This window comes from Spinacia oleracea, chromosome 3 (genome assembly GCF_020520425.1).
Source record: "Spinacia oleracea cultivar Varoflay chromosome 3, BTI_SOV_V1, whole genome shotgun sequence".
NCBI lineage: Eukaryota > Viridiplantae > Streptophyta > Magnoliopsida > Caryophyllales > Amaranthaceae > Spinacia > Spinacia oleracea.
In genome coordinates this window covers 7,930,295-7,948,527 of record NC_079489.1, presented here as the reverse complement: position 1 = coordinate 7,948,527, position 18,233 = coordinate 7,930,295, and the positions used below count along the sequence as shown (strand labels likewise).

General features: G+C 34.0%; 2 protein-coding genes and 1 long non-coding RNA gene across 4 annotated transcripts; 1 reads left to right on the top strand and 2 right to left on the bottom strand.

The window, feature by feature from the left end:
• Nucleotides 1–2,940: 2,940 nt before the first annotated feature.
• On the bottom strand, nt 2,941–3,697 carry LOC130468961 (uncharacterized). Of its 2 annotated transcripts, none has more exons than XR_008929333.1 (4): nt 3,649–3,697; nt 3,315–3,456; nt 3,095–3,214; nt 2,941–2,993 (listed from the first exon to the last, which is right to left on the bottom strand). It is a non-coding gene; the product is annotated as an uncharacterized lncRNA (long non-coding RNA). The 2 variants fall into 2 exon arrangements; XR_008929332.1 differs by lacking the exon at nt 3,649–3,697 and adding an exon at nt 3,601–3,620.
• A 6,363-nt stretch (nt 3,698–10,060) lies between these two features.
• LOC110797859 (UNC93-like protein 1) lies at nt 10,061–12,561 on the top strand. Its single transcript, XM_022002985.2, has 2 exons — nt 10,061–11,829; nt 12,076–12,561. Exons 1-2 carry the CDS (start codon nt 10,682–10,684, stop codon nt 12,299–12,301), a joined length of 1,374 nt encoding a protein of 457 aa, XP_021858677.2. The 5' UTR covers nt 10,061–10,681; the 3' UTR covers nt 12,302–12,561.
• Nucleotides 12,562–14,439: 1,878 nt separating this feature from the next.
• LOC110780012 (uncharacterized) lies at nt 14,440–15,732 on the bottom strand. The gene is made up of 2 exons (XM_022002996.2): nt 15,522–15,732; nt 14,440–14,978 (listed from the first exon to the last, which is right to left on the bottom strand). Exons 1-2 carry the CDS (start codon nt 15,621–15,623, stop codon nt 14,577–14,579), a joined length of 504 nt encoding a protein of 167 aa, XP_021858688.1. The 5' UTR covers nt 15,624–15,732; the 3' UTR covers nt 14,440–14,576.
• Between the last annotated feature and the right edge of the window lie 2,501 nt (nt 15,733–18,233).

Genomic DNA, 18,233 nt, shown 5'->3' with positions numbered 1-18,233 from the left:
TTAAAATTTTTTGAGTTTTATTTACCTATTTTGAGTTTTAGACAACGAATTTCATGGTTTTAGTTAAGATGCACACTTTTAAACATGCAATTAAACTAATTAGTTAAGTAATGGAATCAATTAGTTAAACATTGAAACCAAGTAGTTAAGCAATATAACCTATTAGTTAAGCTATGAAAACACTAAGTTTACAGATATAAAGAAAGTACTGTTAAGCCTGAAATTCAATTAGTTAAGCAATGAAACCAATTAGTTAAGAATTGAAACCAATTAGTTAAGCAATGAAACCAATTAGTTAAGAATTGAAACCAATTAGTTAAGCTATTAAACCAATTAGTTAATATTTTAAGAGTTTTAGTTAATAATAAGTTTGTTTAAAAATAATAACTATTCAACTCATACGTTTAACTATTTGTCTTTGTACCTTATCTATTTTGTTATTCGATTAGTTAAGATTTTATTACTTTTAGTTATGTTTTACACTAGTCTAGTTATGTTTTACACTAGTTTAGTTAGTACCAAAAAAAGTTTGAAAACTTTAATTTTTTTTTAAAAATAATCTAAAAAAGGAATTCGGGAAAAAAAAGTTCGGAAAAAAAGAAATTCGAAAAAAGAATTTCTGGGTTTTTGTTATGATTTTCTTAGGTTTAGTTAAGAATTATTTCGTTCTGTTTAAGATTTTTCTTACTTTTTTTTCTTAAAATAGTTTTAGTTAACCTTTTCTGAATATTTGTTACTCCGTGTATGTTTTAAAGTTTCAGTTATGATTTCAAAAGTTGTAGTTAAAAATGAAATCGTTTTAGTTAAACAAAGAAACCAATTAGTTAAGCACTGGAACTAATTAGTTAATCAATGCAACCAATTAGTAAAACAATGGAACCAATTAGTTAAGCACTGAAACTAATTAGTTAAGAAATACAACCAATTAGTTAAGCAATGGAGCCAATTGGTTAAGTATTGAGGCCAATTAGTTAAGCATTGGAATCGATTAGTTAAGCTTTGTAACTAACTAGTTAAGCAATGAAACCAATAAGTTTACAGTATAAATAAAGTATTAGTTAAGCCTGAAATCCAATTAGTTAAGCAATGGAACGAATTAGTTTAGCAATGGACCCAATTAGTTAAGCAGTGTAACGAATTAGTTAAGCAACGAAACCAATTAGTTAAGAAATGGAACCAATAAGTTTACATATATAATGAAAGTATTAGTGAAGTTTGAAATTTAATTAGTTAAGGCCAAAATCCAATTAGTTAAACAATGGAACGAATTAGTTAAAACCATGAAACCAATCAGTTAAGCTTAAAATTCAATTAGTTAAGCACTACAAATAATTAGTTAAGCAATGGAACGAATTAGTTAAGCAATGGAACAAATTAGTTAAAACAATAGAAACAACTAGTTAAGCATTGGAACTAATTAGTTAAGCATTGGAACTAATTAGTTAATCAATGGAACAAATTAAATAATTTACAAATATAAAGTTTGTTACGCCTGAAATTCAATTAGTTAAGTAATGAAACCAATTAAGTAAGCAATAAAACCAATTAGTTAAACAATGAAACCATTTTAGTTAAGCAATTGAGTTTTTTTTTTTTTTTTTTTTTGGTGTGTAAAAGAGGAATAAGACCCGGAAATAAACTAAACGGCATGATGGTCCTCAATTCCATAAACAAAATAATTCTAACTTAAAAACAAATCTAATCTTAACTAGAACAAATTTAATCATAACTAAACGAAAGTTATTATTAACTAAATATAACTCAAGTATAACTAAAACAAAGTGACTTAATTAAATTCCAATAAAAGAAGTAACTAAACCATTACATTTTATAACTAAACATAACATATTATAACTAAAAACAATACATCTTTATCTTTTAACTAATTCCATGAATAACTAAATGAAATTAAAGAAAAACAAGCACATTAAAGCTTGATGAAGCGTCGACGCTTAGAGAGTGCTCAAGAGGCAGACCAAATCAACAATCATCTCAACAACTCAAAGTCTGGCCTCCCAATTTTTGCCCACCTGACAACTCCTTATCCAACCAGGCTGCTGAACTCTCTGTCAGACCAACAGAAGGTGCAGCTAGTGCAGTTCCATGTACTCCCTAACTTTATTTAATGGTGAAGGGTTGTCCAGCAGTTGCCATATTACTAAATCGAAAGGGAAATACGGTTGCAGGATGTTCTCCAGTTTGCAAAGGGAGTAACAAAACTGCAGAGAGAAAGAGCAGCACCAGCAGCATCAGTACTCATGATGGAGTCGTATGTTGCCTGATATCACTCGGTCTGTGGCCAAATATAGCTCGGTCACAAACACTGTAATGCCGTCCATGCCGGGGCTGCAATGTGGAAGGATCATTATCCATCTTCCTGCCTTGTACACCAAATTGACAACAACAATGCGTGTAGTTGCAGAACTCTGGGAGTTTGAGGGTGTATTATCAGTTACCAGATTGATAAAACAAATCTAATTGTAATATGTAACTAAAGCAAATTTAATCCTAACTAAACATACATTATTCTTAACTAACATGATATTATTCTTAACTAAGTATAACAAAAATATAACTAAAACAAACAAAAAAGAATTATCAGTACAACCCCTGAATTTTACCAGTTCACTAGGTTAGAACCAGTCAATCTCTTCTTGTTGATATTAGTCCACGTTCATGTCTGTCCCAAAATCATTGAGAAATCCCACAACTTCCACAAAGCTTAACTAAACAAATCAAATTCTTAACTAAATATGACCATGACTTAACTAATTCATACTGAAAAATAAACACAACAAAAACATAACTAAATATGAGAAATCTCTTTGATAGCACGGTGGAGGCGACGAATACACCGGTGGTGGTTGGCGGGACTGAAGAAACAATGGCAACAACAAATTAATCATGGATCCATGACTCATCAAGAATTCAGATGATAAACCACCACCGCTACCGCAACTAATCAGAGGCAAAAAAGACCTAAAATCAAAAACCTAAATTCACTTAAATTAATTTCAAAAATTAATTTGAAAAATCAAAATCTAAAATAACTGAAGAATAGAGGAGAGATGAAGGAGAGAGATGAAAGAGTTACCTAATTCCGAGACAACGCCGCCGCCGTCCTCGCCATTTTCAGTTCCGCCAACCTAACCACCACCGCCGTGGATTCCGTCGCGAAGCGATTTCGCTTCACTCTTCATATTCCTTCTTCAGCCTCCCCACCAAAGACGTTGAAAAAAATCAACAAAATTTATCAAAAATCTAACTAAGTGAAGAATATGAAGGAGAGACTTGGATAGAGATTGAAGAATTACCTCAACGGCGACCTAACTTCCGCAGTTTTCCGATCTACATCGAGCGCCGCTACTCCGTGTGGATCTAGGTCTTGCGTCGCCGTCGGCATCTGAAAACCTACTTCATCACTGTTGCTTCGCCACTATTTCAACGGTGGTGTGGCTGCGATGGAAGGAGGAAGAGAAGAGAGAGAAAATGAGGTGGGAGTGGGAGGAGGAGGAGAGAGAAAAGAGAAACCAAAGAGAAGATGAAGAATAGCGTATTGCAGGAGAAGAATGAAGGAGAGAGAAAAAAATCTACTTATACTGCGCGTGAGGCCACGCGCGTGAGGCCACGCGCGCGTGGTTGACTCACTCGGTCTTTCCTACACGCGCCCGTAGGGCGGTCCTACCGAAAAGCTGCTGTCAATTTGGGAACCTGGTGCAAATGTGCAATAGGTTTTTCAGTTTCGATTTTCAATTGTTTGATACGAGTAGCCTGTACACACTAATTCTAACATGGAGTACCTAATGTAAGAATCAGGTCATATAAAAATGTTTCATATGCCCTAAATATAGAGCAATCCTAGCTAATTTTTGGAAAATATAAATATAAAATTATAACTTAAGCCCAAACTATAAAACAATCAAAGCTCAAACTATATAGATAGCATAAGATTTCAACCCGCAACCTCCACTTTCAACACTAGACCATTAACCAATTGAGCTATAATCTTTTACATGGTTATCTATGCAAAAATAATATTAAAATAATATAGAAATATTATGTTCTGAAAAAACTCAAACAAAATTGCATTTAAAAAATATGATAATTACTGTTATTCACGAAATAATCTGGGGCATTGCCGGGGCCAAATACCAGCTTTGTACTTAAAATATGTGACCTTGTGGTATTTATGGGGTGAGGGGGGGGGGGGGGGGGGGGGGATAACAAAATATTTTTATAGTTCTATGATGATTGAGAAAAATATTACTAGTAAGTACTTTGTCGTACAAGTATACAACATACAATTTGCAACATACTATTGATATCTTGGACTAAGTGAAAAAAAACGAGAACTTAATAGTAGATCTCATATTTGAATCTCCTATTTCTCATTTATACCGTGACATAATTTGTAATGCGTTATTATGGCTTATTCGGACGAAATAAAACATACAAGTTGCAACCATGCATTGAACTATTGTACCAATAAAAAATTGAACGTTGTAGTAGAAACAACAAATTTGAGTAATAATTGTATTAAATAAATTAATTATCCCACATATTTATTAAAATACAAAAAAAAAATAGAAACCTATAAAACTAATTAAGCATTAAAAATAGGCTTGATTTCATTAACAATAATTAACTACAAATTCGTAGTTACTATAGACATGTATCAAAGCCTAAGGGACAAATCAAGGCACGAATTCTCAGACTTGACTTGATCTAATTTTCCACCGGCGAGACGATGGTCTTCTTTATCGGAATTATCGCTCTTGAGGATCGGAAAAATGCTCGTGTTACTTAGGTTTTGAGCTGAATCTCCATCACCAACAAGGGCAGGCAACGATCTTGAAAGATTATTCAAGTTGTGAAACAAAGCATAATTCTCGGTATTATTATTATTATTATTATTATTATTATTATTATTATTATTATTATTATTCGAGGTTCTCAATTTATCATAATTAGACGGACGTACACCACCATACATGTGCCTAAACCCACTTATCGTCGGCCATTGATAATCGGGCATATGAATCATTGAATTTGTTTTCACTACGCCTAGGGGTGACCTTTTGCAATATCCACCGTAAGGTATGTTATTGTACATACCTAAATAAGGGTGGTACGACAAATTATTGTTCGCAACAATATTTCTATAAGGTGATGAGAACCCCGTGGCTTGTCTCATCTTATCGCGGGCCCTCTCTTGCTTATGAGCATTTTGATGTCCGCCTAAGGCTTGAGAGGTAGAGAATCTCCCTTTGCAATAGTTACATGTGAAAACCCTAGTCGAAGGCTTCTCTTCTTGATCGGATAATTCACTATTAGCCTCGCTCTTAAGGCTAAAGCTCGATAGTTTGAGATCGAGCATAGTGTTTCCCGAGCTAGGTGTATCTACTACCATAGCTCCCTTCATCTTATTGTTTTTGTTATCATCGCGCTTGATTTTGTTAGGATTGTTTTGAAATAATCCTGGAGATGACTCTAAAGAACGCGATGATAATTTCGCCTCCATGTTTACAATGTACAAGGGTTTTGATTGAATTGGGTTGAATGTTTAACTAGATGGATGTTTTTATAAGGGATGGGAGAGTGTTATATATACTCCGTATATATAATAAGTTAATCTATATACTTACTAAAGATCCTTCAAATATGGGAAGACAACTTGAGACAACTATATTGCCAAACTATGATATTTTTGACTTGCTTTATATTATCTAGTTCATTATTTTACATATATTGTAAAGATTTTAACGTTTGTTTGATCTTAATTTCCATATTTGGGAGGAAATGAAGTTTGTACATTTTTAAATATAATATCATAAATATGGAAAAATTCAAAGGCATAGATGATATGCTTAACATAAATAAATATTGCTTTTTTAATTATGTAATTAGTGGGAACGATTGTCTTACAATTAATGAAGAAAAACGTGTGAAAATAATATCACTAAATTTATAGCAAGAACTAATTAAAGAATAAAATAGTTGACATCAAGTAATTTTCCCAAGAATCCAAATTAATTAATACGCAATAATAATCTTATCTAAGGAAATACTTCTTCGGTAACTATAGTATCAGTATCACATACTCCATAGTAAGTTATTCGTTTTAACTTTTTACATTATTCACGTGCTTTACTTTAGCTAGATCAGATTTTCCAAATTAAAGACGCAATAATAATCTTATCTACAAAAATCCTTAAGAGTGGGATATTTCATGCCAACGGTTGTTTCCATAAAATCATTGATTCATTGCACGTACTATGATTATATTCATAAGGAATCTGGTTAATAAATAATGAATACAGAGTATTAATTACTAAGAATGTTATATTGCTATTAAAATATTTTATTTCTTGTAAATATGGCTAATTTGATCTAGATTGATATGTGTTTGTTTGGTTCGATCTGAATGGATCTGTATGATTTTTTTGGAATTCATATTTAAAGTAAAAATTTATTATTAATATTACGTGGTTGTTATTATATTTATTATTATTATTGTAACTTACAATAAATGAGACCCCAAAAAAATTTACTCCATACTTAAAAATAATAGATCCAAGTAAGTAGTAATTATAATAACAAGGTAAGAACTACACGCAAATGCGTGTACAACATAAGAAATTTTACACAAGTGCGCTAAAACCTATTTTACTCTTATGGGTCAAATGGGTGTAACAGAAGTACTGAGATGACCCTTTAACGAGTGTATTATATTTTATATGTTTCGGACTTACCTATCTTGAAATACAGATTTTACGTATGCAAAGAAAATCATATTCATGAGCTATAATAAATTTTAACATAAAACAAATTCATTGGTAAGTACTCCCTCTATTCCATAATGTTCCTCATGTTTACTATTCATATGGTCAAAGTTTAAAAACTTAGACCGTAATTAATAGTATGATTAAAAGTATAAATGTTAACTTGTAGGATATCATAGGATTCGTTTCAATATAAATTTTCTAAATATCAATTTTTTTAATAATTTTTACTAATACGAAATTAAAATTATTAACGGTCAAAGTAGTGCATTGGAGACCGCGCGCGCATAATGAAAAAGTGAGGAACATCATAGAACGGAGGGAGTACTAAATAGGGATGACAAGTCGGGTTGGTTCGAGTTAAGTCTTGGCTAGCCACAATCCAATGATGTGAAATTGAGAGTTGTGCGATGTTCTAACCAAAACCTCTTCTGTTCTCAGACAAGGTTTTGGCTAGCTAAAATCCAATAGCTATAAAGACGTGAGAGGTGAGATGTGCAATATTCCAAGTAACATCTCCAACTTGCTTCCATGCTTACCTTGGCAATGATTTGAATCGGTATCACTATTAGTTTTCAGTTTTTGATTTAGTAAGTCAATTTAGATTGAATCATTAACTAAAAATAGACACACTTGTAGTAATATTGTTGATTTTGAAAACTGGCAACAAAAAACTGAAAACTATTTTTTGTGGTTTTCATATTTTGATTTTTATTTTTGTAAAAAACAGAAAACTGGAAACAATAAATGATACCCGATGGACCCATATTTTAGAGATTACAGTGTTAGCGCTTTACTGTGTGTTTATGTAGGGCTTACTTATCCTAAAATCACATAAAATCATTTATTGATTGACATGTTTACGAAGCAAATCATACTCACGAGCTAATAGTCTTTGAGGATTAGAGGAAACTCATTGAATCGTGTTGGTTCGAGCTATGTGTCAAGGTTTTGGCTAGCCACAATCCAATAACTATTACTTCCTCCGTCTCGGAATACTTGAACATGTTTGACCGGTACATAGTTTAATACAATGTAATTGACTTATTATTTAGTTAGATGGTAGGTGAAAGTGAGAATTTTTTTTAATATAGATAGGGGATATGTGTCAACTTTTTAAAGAAGGTAAGGGGGAGGGTGCATGAGACCACAAAGTGATATGTGAAAGGACTGAAAGGGGTTTATTTGATTGGTTTGTATATATTTTACTAATTGTTTAGATTCATTGTAGTCTTTGTGTTTGTAACTTTGAAATGCAATATATTAAAGGTAAAGATGATAAAATCAACAAAATAAATATTTAGCTTAGATGGTCCGAATAATGAGAGATCATGGGTCCGAATCTTGGTAGGGACAATTTTTATAAAAAATGAATGGATAATTGGAATTCAGCTAAAAGGCTAAAAGCACACTGCCACGCATTTGTGTATGTGGTGGCATGTCACGTTGAATCAAATGCGACACATGGCGGTATGTTATGTCTTGCCTTGGAGTTTTAATAATATTATAGATTATAGACTAGATTGTAGCCCATGTGTTGCACAAATTCTATTAAACTGTTAAGTTAAAATAAAACTCCTATATATACCAACTGCTATATTTTATATATTATATTAGATTAGTTTTGATTTTGGATCGAATTTCATTTTAGATTTATTTTTTAATTATTAGAGTGTTTGATTTTGGAAGAAATTGTGCTTGCGTAATATTAATAATTAATTAATAAAAATATCTATATAACACCTAATTATTTATCTACATTTCTCTACTTTTAATTCAAAAATAATTTCAAAATCTTAATTTCATTGGCCGAAACCATTAGATTTCCTACGTGGCGCTCTAATATTGGATTAATATTTGATTTTGGATTGAATTTTTATTTTAGATTAGTGTTTGAGTTTTATGAATTTTATTTTAGATTTATTTTTTAATTATTACAGTGTTTGATTATGGATGGAGTTGTATATATTAGTAATTAATTAATTAAAATATCTACATGGCACCTAATTAGTTATCTACGCGGCACTTGATTTTTTTTAATTCAAAAATAAATTAGAAATCTTATTTTTCATTGGCCGAAACCAATAGTAATCCTAGGTGTCGCTCTAATATTTCAGCAAATATGCCTCCTTTATATATATACTAGATACTAGATTTTAGCCCGTGCGATGCACGATTTCTATTAATTTGTTAAGTTAAAATAAAACTCCTATATATATATCAACTTCTATATTTTATATATTAGATTAGATTGATTTTTTTTTTGGATTGTATTTCATTTTAGATTTTTTTATAATTATTATAGTGTTTGATTTTGGATGAAATTGTATATAAGAAATATTAATAATTAATTAATAAAAATATCTACATGGCACCTAATTATTTATCCATTCGACTTTTTAATTCAAAAATAATTTTGAAGTCTTATTTTTCATTGTCTGAAACCATTAGATTTACTACGTGGCGCTCTAATATTGGATTAATGTTTGATTTTGGATTGAATTTTATTTTAGAGTAGTGTTTGATTTTGGATGAATTTTATTTTAGATTTTTTTTTAATTATTAGAGCGTTTGATTTTGGATGGAATTGTATATATTAGTAATTAATTAATTAATTTAAATATCTATGTGGCATTCAATTTTTTTAATTCAAAAATAAATTAGAAATCTTATTTTTCATTGGCCAAAACCATTAGTAATCCTAGGTGGCGCTCTAATATTTCAGCAAATATGCCTCCTTTATATTTATATATATATATATATATATATATATATATATATATATATATATATATATATATATATATATATATATATATAAAAGATTAGATTAAGATTATAGATGTTCTAAAAGTTTCATTTCCCATTCTTTATTCTTAAAATTTCTCAACGGTCTTAGTTACTTTCGCTTTATTTTTTAATATTTATTTTATAATCAATTACATAATTAATGTCATCATGCGTTTAGAGTTTGATCCAACCATGCCACGATAACGCGCCTTCAAAACATCCCCACCTAAAAAAATAGAAAATATACTCTCATACCAAACCACAAAAGTCATCAACATTTTATGGAGTACATAATACCAAAAACGCCCAAACAACAATTTAAAAATCATCACAAATTTTCAATGATGATGATTCGTGCAAAGGCGCAAAGCAGTGTCACACCCAACTAAGTTGTTTTGTTGACATTTAAAAATGGGGAAAGTGGAAATTTATGGGAATTTATAAATTGACTACTTGTTTGGTTGACATAAAAAAGTAAAAATTGAGAAAGTTGAAATTCATGGGAATTGTGAGTTCCTATAAAACATGGGAAGTAAATTACCTAGTCCTCCTTTGGTCAATCAAAATTCATGTGTCAACCAAACAATTTTAAGAAATTCCCATGAATTGAACATGGAAACTAATTTCCCTTGAATTAGAATTTAATTCTCATGTCAACCAAACAAGTCCTAAGATGCTAAAGATTACAACTTCATACGTCAAAACAAACAAACAAACAGATAAATAAGATAGGATAGGATCCCATTACCCCAATCACAAACCTTGATCCATATACGAGTATATAATTAAAGCAGATTCAAATTTTATCTTTTCTTTTCAACAAAAAAGATTTAAAATTCTATCTTTCCCACTCTGTTTGATTGAATCACTATCAAATCTTTTCTAAATAGCGTGCAAAGCTGGCAACTTGCTCACTAATTGACCACGAAGATCCCCAGATCAAGACAAATTCATCCTTTTCAACCCACATTAATTCCATTGATTTTACATAAATCACGACCAAAGTTCTCACCTTTTGAAATTTTGGGTGTTAATCAACCCATATTTTAATTACCAATCAACCCCACTTCAAATCATTGCCAAAGTTTTCCTCTTTTACAATTAAATTAATGGGTTTGGAAAGGGGAGAAGAAATCACCCCAAAAATGTCCAAATTTAGATACAATTCCCCATTAATTCAAGTAATTTTAATAGGGTTTGTATGTTTTTGTTGCCCAGGTATGTTCAATGCACTTTCTGGCATGGGAGGTGGTGGTCAGGTTGATCATACAGCAGCCAACAATGCTAACACAGCTCTATACACTACATTTGCTGTGTTTGGCATTCTGGGTGGTGGAATTTACAACCTATTAGGCCCTAGATTAACCTTGCTCGCAGGGTGTTCGACGTATGTCCTGTATGCAGGCTCATTTTTGAGCTATAATCATCACCACTCTCAGAGTTTTGTTATTGTTTCTGGTGCACTTTTGGGTGTGGGTGCTGGTTTGCTGTGGGCTGGTCAAGGAGCAATCATGACTTCATATCCTACAACTAATAGAAAAGGGACTTATATTAGTCTTTTCTGGAGTATTTTTAACATGGGGGGTGTAATTGGTGGGTTAATACCCTTTATACTGAATTACAATAGGGGTGAAGCTGGTTCTGTTAATGATGGGACTTATATTGGGTTTATGTGTTTTATGGGTTTTGGTGCAATTCTTTCATTGGGTATTTTACCACCTAGTGAGGTGATTAGGGATGATGGTAGTGTATGTACTCATATAAAATACTCGAATGTAGCGACTGAAGTTGTCGAGATTCTTAAGTTGTTCTTGAATTGGAAGATGTTATTGATTGTTCCAGCAGCTTGGGGGAGTAATTTTTTCTATACTTATCAGTTTAATAATGTAAATGGGGAGTTGTTTAATTTAAGGACTAGGGGGTTTAATAATGTCTTTTATTGGGGGGCACAGATGTTGGGGTCTGTTGGTATTGGATACTTGATGGATTTCAGCTTTCAGAGTAGGAGGAAAAGGGGTTTTCTTGGGATTTTGGTTGTTGGTTTGCTTGGGACTGCAATTTGGGGAGGTGGTCTTGCTAATCAGCTGAGATACTCTAGAAATCATGTTCCTGAGAAGTTGGACTTTAAGGATTCGGGTGCTGCTTATGCTGGTCCCTTCTTGTTATATTTTAGCTATGGCTTGTTGGATGCCATGTTCCAAAGTATGGTATACTGGATTATTGGTGCTCTTGCTGATGACTCTGAGACCCTTAGCAGGTATGGAATAACATTTTGATTCATGTTATGATGTCATTGTTATTGTTATTGTAGTTAGTTGGTGAATACAGAACACTGAATGTTTTATGGAATTGGACTTATTGTTAGTTAAAATACTAGTTTAAGTAAAGCTAAGGTAATTAGTGGTGGTGTTATTGTTGTTGTAGTTAGTTCATAGGTCATATCTTTTTAGGTGATTGAAATTTGAAATGGTAGCTGAAACGCGGTGTCTGCAAATTGTTTCAGGTACAGCGGCTTCTACAAGGGGGTGCAGAGTGCCGGGGCAGCAGTTGCATGGCAAATTGATGTGCATAGTGTCTCTTATTTAAACCAGCTGATTGTGAACTGGGTATTGACAACAGTCAGCTATCCCCTCCTGCTTCTGCTTATTATTTATGGAGTTAAGGATGAAAGTACAAATGACAGACAATTCATTGAAGATAAGAATGATAGGCTAAGCAGTTTAACTTAATGCTCATTTTTCCTTTTTCCCTTTTCCACATTCTCCTTAGTGAACAGATGATTTATGTTTAGGTAGTCCGAAGGAGGCAGGTTCATAATTAGTATGCCTAGGATAGATTAGATACAGACTCACGTATGACTTATATACTTCATATACTTATAGTGCCAATATGTCAATTAACTAGAAGAATAATGTGATTGTAAGCACGGTAAGAAGCACTCCGTATTTATTAGTTAATGGAAAGGTTCGTACAGTTACTCTTCTTTATACATGCATGTCTGTGCTTCTTTAAGCCGTGTTTTTCTAGATTTTGCGTATTTAACTACCTTTGATGACCTGTTAGCAAGAAAAAAAAGAGTGAATACTCTTGTTCTGTACACAGTTTTAGAGCTTATTCGGCTCATATGTAGGATACGAATGACCATTAAAATGGGGTCATTAGCAAGAAAATGCCAACATTAAATGTTGCAGATTGCAAAGGAAATTTACTGCTCATGTATAATCCTACCACTTATTCTTTCCCTCTGTTAGTCTGCATGTGAATTCAAGCTGCGCGTCTCAGCTCAGAGACATAGGCTGTTTAAGTTTGATAATAAGAAACAAAATGCTAGATACTTAGGAGGAAGTTGTATAACAGGTTGAAATATAAAAAACTGCATCTGATCTATTAATCTGGCATATTCTGATCCTTTGGGTTGCTTTCATGTTTCCACACATGATTATCATATTATGCTGCTGTTAAATGTTTGACTTTACAGAACTACAATCTTCTGATTACCAAGATCTGAATTATTCTGTGTACCAGGATTAATTCCTTATCTGTTTCTCACGTTCTCGTTTAATTGCCAACCTAATATATGGGCCTCATGCTTATAGTTTTCTAACAAGAAAACTCCCCTTCTTAACCCCTTACCCACCGAAGAAAAAAAGAGTTAGGTATGAAAACAGATGACTTAGGTTGCTACTTGCTAGTAGTAACAATAATTGAGAAATTCACCAGATAAGCTAGTCTTTTCTGTGGTCCTTTCTTAATATGCTGTATTAGGTGTACTCAACCGTTGTCCTTGAAAACTCTTTTTTTTTAACTTTGAAAATGAGCGAAGGTGGGCCTTCTTGATGAAAACCTTCTTACCTTGATGGGACTCTGGGAGTAGGAGGGAGGGAACTAGGGCTTAGGGTTTCAGAGGGATATCGCCTGTCGAGCAGTTTTGATCAAATTTCTGTATGCTCCATCACAAAACTGCAATCTGTGCACCCTATTTTAAGCATGAATTTGGTCTCATTGCTACTTAGACTGAAATTTTCAAACACCTCAACAGGTGATAATAAATTGTTACTTCACTGACTTCTATCCTTGCAGCTGTTTTGAATGTAACAAACCCAGATGTAACCATAATGCATAGTAAGATAATGTAGAAATTGGGATGTTCTGGGTTGTTCTCGAACCAGGGATACAGAGGGTGTAGGTGCAGCCCTTGCCTATGACATTGTCTTCTTCCATAGTTTCATGATTGCAGGTTCAGTAATTTTAGATCAAGGACTCATGAAGAAAAACGCTGAACTTTTTTTTTTACATCTGAATCTGTTGCTTCAAGCTGTCTGATTGCTCATCAAGATACAAAAACAGTTTTTAGAGACAAAATCTTTAGGTCAGAAATGGGCAATCAATGAAAGAATGTTCAAGATGCCAAGGCATATGGATAATCTGTATATTTTCTTGACTTATATGGTCTTTGTTAGGCTAACTTTATTGTTTTTTTGCTATATATTCACAGATTTGATAGAACCATAGACTACAGGTGACAGGATTTGGCGATTTGCTGCCTTTTTTTCAGGGTTGATGCTCAGCACTTACTGTAAGTTCCTGGACTGGATAAAGAAACAAGAAATAAAATGCCTTTGTGACATTGATGACATTTGAAAAATGTTGCTTAGTGTAGATTTTGCTGGATATTTTGGTTTTTAACTAGTTATTTTCAAGACAACCTGGTTGAGTACTTGAGTTATTTTCACCAATATCTTGAAACTGTATTGATTCAATCTTAGGATAAGAGTCTAGTTTTGATGTTGCCTTTTCGAGTATCTAGTAAAACAGATCACCTACATCTACACCCAGAAATACCTGAACAGAACATAACAGAAGCAGATTTGGAAAAAAAATATTTTTATTTGGGATTTGATGCAAACACTCACTACATGCTGTACCAATTACAAAAAAGAATTTTCACTCAGGTATCTTAAAATCTGTGCACTTAAAGTACAATGTAATTAAATATAGCTAATGTTACATTGTAACAAGAGGTGCATCACTTTTGTCTTGTGAGGTTTGAGCCTCAACAACCTTAGCTTCTTCTACTGGTTCAGGGGCCTTCTCTGTCTCAGAGGCGACAGCTACCTCAGCTGCAGGAATTACCCCAGCCTCCGTCTTTTCCTCAGCTTTGGCCTCGATCTTTTCCTCAGCTTTGGCCTCGGTTTTTTCCTCAGCCTTAGCCTCGGTTTTTTCTTCAGCCTCGGCCTTAGCCTCGGTCTTTTCTTCAGCCTCCACCTTCTCCTCGGCCTTGGTTTCTGCTACCTCTGTAGGCTCTTCTGATGGCGTTGATTCTGAGGACTCTTTAGCTTCTTCTGTGGTTACAGGGATATCTACCAAGGGCTCTTCTGTTTTTGTCTCTTCACCTCCATTATTTTCCTATAGTAACAACACACATATAAAGTCATTAACAAAGGTAGGCATTGCATTAACATAAATAGTTGATAATATTATGCTGTCAATAATACGGGAGTACGTAATATGTAAAGATGGCACTCTGCCACGCCGCCCTGAGGCATGGCACGGCCCAGCACGGGAAAGGACGGCTCTGCGCTAGCACGAAGTCGTGGGTTGGGCCCTAGCCCATTTTTTGGGAAAAAGCACGACAAACCATGTTAAATTGAGTGAAATTAGATTTATGCACGACGTCCCTGCACGTGGGTTTGGGTCGTGTCTGGGCTGCACTTTTGAAATATTTGGCCCCGACACGGGACAGTGTGAGGGCACGTGTTTGGGACGTATCTTGACTGTATTTTTGAAATTTTTGGCACGGACCGGCAAGTAACAAGAGGGCTTGTGATGGGCCGTGCCTATTCAGGTCAAGGCACGTGGGCTCGGCCCAAAGAACGGCCCAACCCACGACCATCTTTAAAGATACATGTAAGAATTACATTACATAAGAAATAGACTAATGGTGCATACCTGTGCAACAGGCTCGGCCTCAGGCTTATCAGCAGCAGGAGCCTCAGCGGGCACAAGCTCGTTGACGTCCAAGTCCTTAGGTTTGCTAGCACAGCCGCCCATGATCGTCGAAGTGGGTTGTAAAGGAGGACGACTCGGGCCGAGTATTAGGAGGTGAGAGAAATGTAAGAAAAACTTGGTTGAATGTTAATAAATTTATTGAAAGCTTAGATTGTTTTATTCCACAAATGAGGCTGCTATAGAAAATGGAAGAAGGTATCTCTTATAGGATGAAATAAAAGAGTAACTCTAAACATAGACAGTAGTGCATCACCAAAGCGCAACTTTCTCATCCTTTTTCTTAGGCTTTTGCTATTCTATTAGTGGCTGGTTTTTGCATGACCTTTTCATACGGACAACGTTTTTTTCTTTAACAACCTTTTTAGTTGGTTAATTACAACCGTTAAACAAAATAATCAGTCGATCGATAATAAACAAGTTTTTTTTGTCAAACGGTCTGAACATTTAGTTTTTACCTTCGTCGATGATATGTTACTTGTTTAGTCTTACGAATAAGAACTTGTCAAACCGTTTTTTATATGAATTTGCATTTCTTTAGAAAAAATCACTTTATGTGAGATACATATCGTTAATGTTTATTAGTAAACAAAGTACTAAATATGACGGGTAAATGACGACAACTATTTTAATAAGTGTCACCTAATTCTCTAATTACCGCACGAACCGCGAACCGAAAAGGCGAATTATAACATGAAAATGGTACAATTTTGATCTAACTTAGCAACGTAGGTAGCGAATTGCAATCTCATACCTAGTCTCATACTAGGGAATCAGGTAACAGTGATTTTAACCAAGTACGGAGTACATTGTATAGGTACAATTTTCTTATTGCAATAGATGGTTAATTTTCTGGGGACTTGGTTAATGCCTTTTGCATCTAGAGGAAACTTGGGATCAAGAATGCCTAAAAAGTTTCAACAGTGCAATTTAATTTTTTTTTATTAATTCATTATGGAGGGGTTTGTTAGGGTTTTTCTATTAAAGATTTACTTCGTACTACACTACTACATTAGACGAATTTTAGCTTGATAGTGCACGTAAACGGTGAATGCATAGTGGAGAGTGGAGTAGTGGTACAAACAATTGCATTTTCTTCTTATGTATAAGTATAACGAATTAACGATAATGACGTTACATGGTAATTTTTCTGATTTCGAAAGGATAATATGAAAGACGTTTTAAAACATGACAAGATCGACAATATCTATACTAATATTTTAAATAAGAAAAGATCTATTTACTCCATATATGTCACCCTTTTGTATTTTTTTATTTAATTTTTATTTAATTATATCATTATGTTTTTTCAATGTTACTTTTATTAATTTCACATCCCAATTTTAATACTTCGTAGAATGGAGTAGTTTTTATCAAACTCTAAACTTACTCCTTCATTGTTTCCAAAATTTTGTTTTCAATTCTTTCTCCCTTTTTACATGGACAACTTTTTAAGTAAAAAGAAAACCGATTTTGAAATAGTTAATAAATAAAGACATGTAGAAAACACTTTTTACTTACTTGCGTTTTTAGAAAGGTAAGAAGAAATGTATTAGGAGCCTCTCCACACAAGGATGTCTTAATTAGTCATTGTTTATGAATTATGATTAAAAGTAAATTTGGGCTATTACAGTGGTCAACCTACATATGAGAGCTAATAAGATGTCTAACATTTGCAATACGGTCTGTTGGCTGATTAGGTTCCCTAAAAACGCATAAGTCAGATTGTTGAACTGTTGAAGAAGAGTTGGAATATCGTTACGATTATGTGAAGTTTTCACTTTTCACGGTGTCTTCCATGTTCCTTCGACTGAGTTTATAGGCTTGTGGTGGAAAGAAACATTACAACAAAATTGATCTGGACTTCGTGTAATATTCAAATCTGATCCATGAAATATTAGTCATTTAAACGGCCACTCCTATGGCCCAATTCACATGCCCAATTCACATGCTCAATTCTTACGTCAATTATTTTTCACATTATAATATTAAATTAAAATTTACTTTCTCCTCACAACAAAGGATGGTTGTGGGCCGGGTCGGGCTTTGGATCGTGTGCCTAACCGGACCGGGCCCACGCCAGACCATATTGTATCGTGTCGGGTCGGTCCGAAAAGTTCAAATAGGGTCCAGGCCCGGCCTGAAGCCCACTGGCTTTTGTGCCGGGCCGGGTTACCCCGTTGTGCTTAAGGCTAATTTTATTAAATTTAGCATGCTTTGTCGTGTCGGGCCGAGTTGTGTCGTGTCTTGTCGTGCTTTTTCCAAAAAATTAAAGCCCAGGCGCGACCAACGACTTCGTGTCCGTATCGGACCGTGCTTTTCCCGTGCTCGGGCTGGGCCGGGTTTTTTTCGTTTCGGGTCGGGTCACAATCATCTTTACTCACAACCACCATCACCGAAACCACCACCACCATATTTTCTCTCCTTATCCGCCGGCGCTCAACGATCTCTAAATCTTCTCTCTTCCCGTCGTCGCCTTCGTTGTCCCCTCTAATGGCAACCAAAACTTTCTCTTATCAAAGGGGTTAATAAGGTGGTGGTGGAGTGGTGGGTTATACGGTGGTTGAGGAGGCGATGGGATATTGGAGGAGAGAGAAGATTAGTACCCCACTTGACTAATCAGTAATGACCCCATTTCACATTATGTCATTACAG